The 10,993-nt window shown below is 33.5% G+C and overlaps 1 protein-coding gene across 1 annotated transcript; it reads left to right on the forward strand.

Annotated features, from left to right (window-relative positions):
- The first annotated feature begins 5,180 nt into the window (after window positions 1-5,180).
- On the forward strand, window positions 5,181-7,236 carry LOC105172762 (ubiquinol oxidase 2, mitochondrial). Its single transcript, XM_011094339.3, has 4 exons — window positions 5,181-5,725; window positions 5,856-5,984; window positions 6,363-6,851; window positions 6,945-7,236. The coding sequence occupies exons 1-4, from the start codon at window positions 5,315-5,317 to the stop codon at window positions 7,002-7,004; spliced, it is 1,089 nt and encodes a 362-aa protein (XP_011092641.2). The 5' UTR covers window positions 5,181-5,314; the 3' UTR covers window positions 7,005-7,236.
- The last annotated feature ends 3,757 nt before the right edge of the window (window positions 7,237-10,993 follow it).

Here is a 10,993-nt window from a genome sequence, read left to right on the forward strand (position 1 = left end):
CGGGTAACTTGAGAGGTTTGGGGCTAGACAACAAATAAGAGGGAAGGAGGCATTGTGAGTTTATGTGAACTTGGATGAAGAAAATATTGCAACTTGCGACATTGAAGAAAAGTATTCGAGACAAGTGCATATGTATATCGTTAAATTGAAGAAACGTTTCTGTCAGTATGTTTGAAAGCGTTGCTGCGAGGAACGTCCAAACAGTTATTTTAGCTAAGTACAATGACAGTTGGCGTATTCTTTTGACTTTAGTATATTCCAAGTCAATGCTGTGTGACGATACCAAAATCAAATAAATAAAACAAATAAAATAGAAAATGATGTATAATAATAATAATAATAATAATAATTATTAGATTATTATATATATAAATGAAGCAGCTTTGACTAAATTTTTTTAAAACTTTTATATTTTTAGAATTTATAATGCGTTGAAATTTTGTTTTAAAAAATACTTGGATAAAATATGAATTTAAAGATGTTGCGTATGTTGATTGCGTAATTAATATAACTAAAACTAAAAAATTATTACAATTTTAAAAATAAATTAGAAACACTTAAGAATTTATAAGTTTCAAACATGTATAGAATATAGTCAATTTAATGTCAACATAATCATCTTTGTTACACCCTATAGCTAACTCGCAATAAAATAATCAATTAAACTTTTTTTTTTTTCATAGTTTGCTTACCAGAAGGTGATATCGTGTTTTTCCCGTCAACTCAATCTCACTGTTATATAAGTTCACGTGAATCCCCTTGGCAGCCGGCTCATTAATCTCATCTCGCATCATAGCTCTTTCTGTATCACATCTTTTTTGTATCGCATCAAAGCTCTTTTTATTTTATTTCTTTCTCATATCGCATCATAGCTCTTTTCATCTCATTTCGCCTTACAGGCTTTTCAACAGCATCAAAGGGTATTCATATCACAATTATATTTAATTTCCACCACTTCCTCATTTCCACATATCACCAATCTTGTAAGCAACTAGTAACATAAAACCATATATCGATATATTCTCATTTTCGGACACCCACAACACATCATATAATAAATATAATATTTTAATGGATTCTTTCATTTCAAGTACACCATATCGTCAATCAAATTAAATCATCCACCAGTCATATATTTCAGATAAACCAACTTCAACATGAATTCACAAATTTATATAACAGCAATACCACAAATAAAGGAAACATATATAGATAATGCTAATTATTACTTATCTCGACCTTACATGCTTTTATCTACTCAATAGGTAATGGTTCGATCCTTTCACTTTACCCCCGTATCCTATAATGAGTTATAACGCATATAATTAATATATCGAGAATATTATAACTTTTAAATAGAATATTAAGTATTATTCTCACCAATTCTAATAATTCTTTAATATTTATTTCTATCGAAATATAAATTTTCGTTCTAGTTCTTCTTAATAACTAGACACTATAGGCTTCATAAAAATACTTATAATTTATCAATTAATTCGTAGGCATTCATTTAACCAAACCCCTTATATATTTCTAACTATCATTTTTAATAACATTTCAAATTAGATTATCATTAAAAACCTCATTTTTGTCGTTAATAACATAATATACCTTAAATATAATTTTCAGAATATTTTTATGAATTTCCTGTCAATCCGTCAGAACTATATAATTTAATTAAATAACAATACATAGAATTGCGTAATTAGTTAATAATTCCGATGGAATTGTATAAATTAATTATAGTAATATTTAAATCTAACAAATTTAATAATCTAATCAACCAACGATATCATTTTTATATCCGATCTGATATTCAATTCGATACTATTTAATTTAATTAAATAACAATACATAGAATTGCGTAATTAGTTAATAATTCCGATGGAATTGTATAAATTAATTATAGTAATATTTAAATCTAGCAAATTTAATAATCTAATCAACCAACGATATCATTTTTATATCCGATTTGATATTCAATTCGATACTATTTTAAATAGCCAAACTCTTAAAATATTCCAATTAAATAGTACATAGCTCAATATAAATAATATTTAATAAATGGACTAATTAAATAATATAATTATACAAATTAATATAAATTAAAATTAAGTTTTCGTACCTCTGTTTCTTTTCTGTTTTTTTTTTCGTGAGAGAGAATTGCAATTTTTTTCAATTTAATAAATAGACTAATTAAATAATATAATTATACAAATTAATATCGTTTTCAATTTCGCGATGATCAAAGGTTGGTGGATTCATAAAAAATTGACTGAATTGAAAATTGATAATTGTTTTTGATAATTTTGATATTCAGTTGGATGTTGATTTTTTACATTGATAAATTGAACTATATTGATATTGAATTTTTATAATATATAAATATTAAATATTTATTTTAAAAAAACAATAATGTTCTAATTAATAATTAATTGTATATTGATACAACCTCAATTATTTTTTTGAAGACCAAAGCTAAAAAAGTAGGGCCCAACCGAGCAGCCCAGGTCAGAAAAGTATTAAGCCCATAGTATGGTTTATTCCTACTAACCTAGAAAGCTCAAGAAACAAGGTGAATCAGTATACAAGAGAGACGACAAGTTACACAAGTTGCTGACACCTTGGACACGTCATACTAAAAAATTTTCAACTAACTCCAAATAATGAAATCAACTATTTGAGCAGCAAGTAACAGATTTTTGGAATTTTAGGCAAAGTCGGCAAGACTCTACAAGATGATCATATTTTTGTCTAGATAATCACGAACGACTCAACACTCACATTTTCTCATACTCTTACCCTCATTTTCTCTCGATTTTTAGCTCACTTTTTGCATTCTATACGAATTAGATCACGTTATCGTCATATTTAATCGTTGTTCTCGCATCATCTCGAGTTATAATTTTGGTGAAAATCTTTCTATCCTTATGGCTCGATCGCACCCCGATAAGCACCAAATAGAATAATTAATCGACAAATAAGTTATTAAACATAGGATCCTTTATTTTTCTCAAAAGATAAAATTTTAATTCTGTAAAAATCCAAATCTAACTGAAATTTATTTAATTATTAGCTAATCGGAAATTTTGACTCGATATTGTATACCACATTCGACATGGCAAATTTTGATTCGATTTTACACAGACGAGACGCCCCTAGCCCATGTAATTATTTTGGCTCATAATTAATAAAACTCATAAATTAAATTAAAAAAATAAAGAGTATTATATTTAATTCAAAAATTGAACAGGCTCGTTCAATTATACTTATACTAATGTATAAAAATATTCTCATTATTATCTCGAAAACTTTATATTATTTAATATATGATTTATTACGTTATTCAGTATATTTAAATTTAAAAACCATTATTAACATATCAAAATTTCAAATTAATAAATTGGGGTATTCCAAGTTGGTAATCAGCAGCCACATCTTTGACCCACACGCAACGTTTCATCGACTTGTTCCCCAAGAAAACACTTTCCATTTTTTTATTTTGATTTACACACAATACACCCACCAATTAAATACGTGCTGTTTTTACAATTCCAATATTGCCCTCCACGCATCATTCTTCCCCCAATTTGGTATTTGAAGGATGCGTGCATTTGTTTCCGTTAATGCCCTCCACTTCCGTCAATTTTCAGTCAACCACCCAGTTTTTTAATAAAAATATTTAAAAATAATTACATTTGAACTCCCTAATTTATATTTTAGGGATAATTACATTTCCCTCCCTTGAATTTGGTGTAATTATACGTAAATTCTTTGTAGTTTGAAAAATTACATTTAGCATTCTTAATATTTACTTCTGTCTAACAAATAAGTCCTTACTTTAACAAAAAAAAAAATTCAATAATAATTTAGGTAAATTACAATGACTTTCTGAGGTTTGACATAATTATGAATACCCCCTTGTTGTTTGAAAAATTATTAATACCCCCTAGTTTTAACGATCCTCTAACAATTAGCCCAATATTAGATTTCCATCTATTTTTTATGGTGAACTGATCAAAATGCCCTTATGGATTAGAAATTAAAATTTTATATATTTTTTTATTTTTTTATGGACTAAGTGGATAATTACTTTATAATTTTTAAAATTTTTCCACCCATTCTTCAATTTTTTTTATAAATTTTTAATTTTTTTAAAAAAATGATGCAGTAAAAAGTAAAGTTGACAATTTCATACATCCATATAAAAACTTCATAATTTTATCAAACATTATAGAGGTATTTATAATTTTTCAAACGATAAAGAGGTATTCATAATTATGTCAAATTTAGAAAAGATCAGTCTAATTTACTCTTATAATTTTGATGAGGATGTTATTAAAGCACAAAGGTCGAAGAGTGTGGTCGCATGTGTGATCGCATACTAGGGTGTACAGAAGACATTTAGGAGGTCACATGGTGCGATCGTTGGGTAGTTTGTCACCCATTATGGCTTGATGACATCTCTATCGGGTCAGGATAACCCGGGTCCGACCCGTAAATTGACCAGAATAGGTGCCATCTCTTAAAGCTGCTTAGTCATTGCATGCGTGGCCATGGAAGCAACACCTGCCCAGTGGTGGGCCCCAACTCTTCTCCTATAAATGCTCCAACTCATAAAGGGACAAGGTACTTGATACTCATATAGTATTTCACTCGCATATTTAGATCGCTGAAGTTTTCCTTCGATCTCTATCTTACTTAAGCATCAGAGTGTCGTCGTTGGGACGAACTCGATTAGCTTAATGTTCTTTTTTTTATCTCCAAATAACATGTTCAAATTGGTGGCATAGAGAGATCGTGAGCGTTGATCGCGACTAAGCAAGATTAACCCGAATCAAATTTTTTCTTCGATACTAAAGTTCTAGAACTACTTCTTTGTTCACTTTCTTGTTAACCAAACTACAATATTCCACGAATACTCGTCCATGCATATTCATTGAACTTCGATTTAGGGCCATTTTCGTGATTTCCCCGTCTCCAGAATACTCTAAAATCGTTAATTACGTGCATTAATGATAATCTACATTAAATACTCACAAAATATCAAAAGGTCAAAAGTGGAAAAATGAAAATACGTATTAGTTGTTTGTTCACAGCACATCACCACCGCCTTGGCGCCTTCCACCAACTCATGCACGTGATATTACCTCTATACCCCTATAAAAGGACAGCTTCTCGCCCCTCAGCCACCATACAACAACAGCTCGCGACAACGTAGCAAACAAAACCTTGTTCTCAAAGTTTTCTCTCCAAGATTCTTGTAAACCTTAATTTCTTGTTCAGATCTCTTGATTTTGTCCTGAAGAGGAAGATGATGAGCAGGAGCGCAACAAGGGTGGCGCGATCGGTGCTAACCCACGTCGGCCCGCGTTACTTCTCGACCGCCGTCTCACGAGGCGGTGCTGCAAGTGATGTAGCAGCACTTGGTGGCTATGTTCATGGTGGCGCCGCTAACTTTGTCCATGGTCCTGCTAAGGGTCCTGAAAAAGTGGTGGTGACGTGGATGAGGGTCCCGGTTCTTGGGTCGCGTAACGCCAGTACATTGGCTTTGGGTGAGAGGCAGCAGGAGGAGGAGAAAAAGAAAGTGCAGGCGGGATCGGATGGTGGCGCCGCCGCTGGTGGTGGTGGAAATGGTAATAAGTCGATTGTCAGTTACTGGGGCGTTGAGCCTGCGAAGGTTACCAAAGAGGATGGCTCGGAATGGAGGTGGAACTGCTTTAGGGTAGGAGCCAAAAGCAAAAACGTTTACTTCATATATATCTTAATTCTTGATATATATATATATATATATATATATATAGTTGCGTATTTATATGGTCTAATTTATCATTTTGGGTTTTTTGCAAATGAAGCCATGGGAGGCATACAAGGCTGATTTGTCAATAGATCTGAGTAAACATCATGCGCCAGTCACATTTTTGGACAAGGTGGCCTATTGGACAGTCAAGGCTCTTAGATTTCCTACTGATTTATTTTTTCAGGTATGTTATTGCTTTTGCATGAATTGATCATATTAAGATTGAAAATCGACATTATTTTGAAGAAAAAGTAATCAACATGTCTATGAAGTTAGAATCTTTACACGTTGCCATTATTGGTTTATTTGAAATATTTTGGGCGTGAACAGAATTTATCTGTTTATGTTAGTTAATGACAATGGCAAGTGATAAACTCATAATCAAGAATGTTAGTTTGTGTAGTTGAAGTTGATTTGCTGTCCACAGTGTACAACCTTGGCTTCTTTGTCATCTTCTAATGTTTTGTGCTGTAGCAGTTACAGTATTTGATTTAGCATCTTAGCAAAGAGTGGTTTCTAAATTCTTTGCATTTCAAGAATTAATCTTTCTCCAATTTTGCAGAGGCGGTATGGCTGCCGTGCAATGATGCTGGAGACGGTTGCGGCCGTCCCCGGGATGGTGGGAGGCATGCTGCTGCACTGCAAGTCGCTGAGGCGGTTCGAGCACAGTGGCGGCTGGATAAAGGCCCTCCTTGAAGAAGCTGAGAATGAGAGGATGCATCTCATGACCTTCATGGAGGTGTCTCAGCCGAGGTGGTATGAGCGCGCCCTCGTCTTTGCGGTCCAGGGCGTCTTCTTCAACGCCTACTTCTTGACGTATCTCATTTCTCCAAAGCTGGCTCACCGCATTGTGGGCTATTTGGAAGAAGAAGCAATTCATTCCTATACAGAGTTCTTGAAAGAGCTGGACAAGGGCACCATTGAGAATGTTCCGGCTCCGGCTATTGCTGTTGATTATTGGCGCCTGCCGAAGAACTCAACACTTCGTGATGTCGTCATGGTTGTCAGAGCCGATGAGGCCCACCACCGTGATGTCAACCACTTTGCATCGGTACGTGAAACATCTTAACAAGTTCCTATTATCAGACTCTGTCTTTTATGCCTGATTTGTATGCTGATAAGATGCTGTTGGCATTGGTTGCAGGATATTCACTACCAGGGACACGAACTGAAGGAAGCACCGGCCCCGATCGGATATCACTAATAAGATGGACAGAGGTTTCTGATCTACACTAGGGAACGCGGCATGAAGAATGAATCTCACTCTGATTTATATCTTAAAATGTTGATTTTTTGTTGTCCTTCTTTCTCTGTGTTTGGTCTTGAAGAGTCTGAATTATGTTTATGTACATAAATTTCATTGTCAGCACAAATATATATGTTGATGAGCGTCGGGTATTGATTAATAAAGATGTAAAGTTTTGGACCGATACTAATTTACGCTTGTAAATGTGGTTTAAATTGGCAGGATTACATCCTGCACTTTCTTCTGAAGAAAAACTGGTTTCTAGACGGGGAAATTGGATTGAGTTGGATTGTGAAGTATCTCAGAAGCAGTCTCCATTAGTATATAGATTAATTTGAAAGGAAGTTGCTTTTGAAGACTATAAAATTGCGCGGCAGAGCTATTCTCAGTTCATTTCTTCGCAAAACTGAAAAGGGATTTAGGCGAAACCAGAGGATGGCAATCTGCTTGAGCCAATCTGTTGAATTCCTGAATGGAATTCTTGTTTAGGTTTACTATTTTAAAAGCTAATGAGTTGGTGAGTGTGAAGGGTTCATGTGGTAACAAGAAGGTCAAGGAAAAGTAGCAGCAAACCGCACGTCTCCTACGGTCTAGGAGACTGCCTGAGGCGTGAAGGTATTATGTTGGGACTTGGCGAACTCTCTGCCTCACAATCTTTATGTGGAGAGGAAGAGAAGTCATCTACATTATTACATCATAGAACATAGCTTCTTTTACTGAAGTACTGTGGTAACATGTTTCTTTACGCATTTGCTTGTGTTCCAATGGAACAGTTGAGTTCAGGTAGCAAGAGAAAAGGCACAATCATCTGATCTTAAGCTGTTTGATGTAACATAAACTCAAAATGCCATCAGTGGACAGAGCAATCATTCTCCATTTGTTATTACCACGTAATGCCAACTGAGATTCTGCAGCAATTGCACAGAACAATTTACAAAAAAGACACCAAATCAGTCCCGACGAACATCTATGGGAAACAATGGTAACAGAGGAAGATCATTATAGCGAGCACCAACAACCCTGATTGGCGTCCCTCTTCTGACAACACCCAATGCAGCAAAAAGAAGCCTATGACTAACAGGCATCCCCACCCAAGTTCCTCCCCGTTGCATTTCACAGAAGCCAAGTAAGCACCAGCCAAGTATATGATCAGTATCAGCATGAGGGGGCCGAGAAGCATAGTAGTCACCGTGTACATTACAAGAATCAGAGCAAGAGGTAACACTATTGTGTGGCTGGTGGAATAGACGGCTAGGAGCACCAGAACCGGTATAAAGATGAAGCATGTAAAGACAGCATTTTCGCCCTCCGACACCAGGGGGAGATTGAGGCTGACAGAGGAGGAGCTGCCACGGAGGAGTAGGCCTAATCCCACCACCGCAAGAAGGGGGACGACAGGAGACGGCCCTTTTGGCATATCAGACGGCTGCTTCAAACTCTCTGTATTCATGATCAACCAAGAACAAGATGCCGTTGAGTCGATGGCTTGATTTCACTTCGTCTTTACTTCCACTTCGCATTCATTGTGCAAACTTCATCCAACAAATGTACATATATATATAGACAGAGAACTCATTGTAGTTACTGGTGAATCAAGATTCGGAAGCTTAAAGAAAGAAACAAGTCTTGCGTTTCCACCCTTAATTCCGCTGATTGTTTGCATCAAAAGCAGAAAGGCGAAAGGAAAAGCCAAAGAAAAGGATTAAAGGCAAAGATTCTTAACAAATTACAGGACGAGATGTACAGGTTGATCCAGAAAAAATTCAAATGACTGGCGACAAATAACAAGAAATCCAAAAGTTGACCGGAAAAGCAACACTTTGTTTCCTATGTTTCTCTGCCTTTGCAACATAAGAAGAAGTGGGGATTTAAGGAATAACACAAAGACAGGTACAGTATGTTTTAACCAAGAAAATGACATTAATCAGTATATAATTCCTGGAAACTCATATCATTTTGCAATAGAATATTCAGACTGCCGGAGAAAGACAACCTTAAATTTCACTCCTACATAAAAAGTATGACGTTAATGCAATCAAGAGAAGTTCCTGCAATGGCTCTTGAAGTGCTAAATTACCCCATTTGAAGTTCTTGAAATAGAACAGCGACTGCAAGTACAATTCTAAGCTTTACCCAAGTACACTCTTTGTTCAGACCAATGGTATTGGCAATAATATCGGTAGATATTGTCTCACACCGGCTGCATTATAAGATGCTATTTTTTTTTTTTATAAAACAAAAAAATAGTAAAATTACAAAATCTAATACAATTGATTAAAAATTGTTATATGATGTGTATTTGAATTTATTAACGTCACAAGGGTCTAATCTATATAAGGAAAGATCGCAATGTGCTTTAGTATATTTGGAATCTTGAAACATGATTTGCAAAATAAAAGATGTTATGAACTGTACTGGGAAAGCTCCGATTATAACTTTCAGTGCTTAAGTCAACAAAGTTATAAGATGAGGAAGGTGAAAGTTTTAGTAGAGTATAATGTAGCCGAAGTTGAACTATTAATTTAGGAATGATCTATTGATCATCGCGAGTCTATACATATCCAGGTTCAAGTTAGATTGGAATCAAATCGGTACGATCTGTATGTAAAAAATGTGAATCGTGGCCTGTTTTATAGTTAATATAAAAATTGGGGGCGTTTGAGTAAATTCTCAAGATCTTGAGGCAAACCCCCACATCACTACTACATATTAAGAAGATTTAGAATACAAAATTTCATAAAACATTAACGAAAATTATTTGTTTAGTCCTTTAAATTTGCCTATTATTAATTTTAATTCTTTAAATTTATCCATTTTAATTTTGTTCGATAACTTTCAGAATTGTTTATTTTAGTCCTTTTGATCCAATTTCAAATAGTTTTACCCTTACACAAAACCAATTTTAGTCCATATATATCCATTCATTTTGCATCTCGTAACTAATGTTCGCCTAAAATGGTATAAGAATTTAAGTTTGTCGAAAAAATATTTATTTATATTACACTTAGAACATTAGCATTGACTATTAGCCTTTATATCAAATGGCAAAAGAGTCCGTACATTAAGCTAAAGGACCAAACCTATGAAAAATTGATAGATAAAGGACTAAATCTAATATTGTAAAAAATAAAATATCAAAATGAATTCAAACCAAAATTATAAGACGAAAATTTTCTTTTTCCCTAAAACATTATTTTCAAACTTGAATTTGCCATAAAAATAGTTCATTAGCAATAGCAGTAATAAGAAAATATATTTAACCCTTAAATTTATGTCTACAATGCTAAAGTATTTGTGTCCCAATCCTCCAATTGTGTCACATTGACCGACCTATAAATGTCTTATGTGTAGAGAAATTATTATTTGATCCCTTTTTTATTTTTATTATAGAAAAGTGGGTTGGAATAGGGCTAGAATGAACCACCTGTCCTGTACTATAACTTCAAACTATTATTGACTTTCAATAATTTAAAAAGACTGAGTAAATAACAAATAATATGCGAGTCTTGGATGATTGACGGGGTCGTCCCTATAAAAAAATCATTTTTTTTTATTTTATATTTATAAATAATTATGACTTAAGAGTTATGATACGATCTATACAGTTATTATATCAATATAAAAATTTAAATTTTAATCAACATTTATCATAATTTTAATTATGAATAATAGCAGTTGTTCAGTTTTAATTAATATTTATTATGATTTTTCACTATTGATCATAAAAAAAACCATATCTCTTCTGGCATGTCCACAAGTATATAAATATATATAGAAAAAAATACAATTTGTCGTAATATTGCAAAATGAGCAAATTACCCTTTATGAAAAAAAATACCAATTTACTCCTCCCCCCCCCCCCTATAGGAGTATAAATGGCATTTTTTTTTTCATAAGGATAATTTGTTCATTTACAATATTATAGAAGGATAAATTTTAAAATAGCA

The sequence above is a fragment of the Sesamum indicum genome, linkage group LG6 (genome assembly GCF_026168435.1).
Source record: "Sesamum indicum cultivar Baizhima isolate 11 linkage group LG6, ASM2616843v1, whole genome shotgun sequence".
Taxonomy (NCBI): domain Eukaryota; kingdom Viridiplantae; phylum Streptophyta; class Magnoliopsida; order Lamiales; family Pedaliaceae; genus Sesamum; species Sesamum indicum.

What these genes read in the sequence shown, in the direction of transcription:
- LOC105172762 (XM_011094339.3), top strand. Translation starts at nt 5,315, where the DNA reads ATGATGAGCAGGAGCGCAACAAGGGTGGCGCGATCGGTGCTAACCCAC. An exon ending in GGAGGTGGAACTGCTTTAGG is followed by an intron (nt 5,726 to 5,855) that starts GTAGGAGCCAAA and finishes TTGCAAATGAAG; the next exon opens with CCATGGGAGGCATACAAGGC. An exon ending in ATGTCAACCACTTTGCATCG is followed by an intron (nt 6,852 to 6,944) that starts GTACGTGAAACA and finishes CATTGGTTGCAG; the next exon opens with GATATTCACTACCAGGGACA.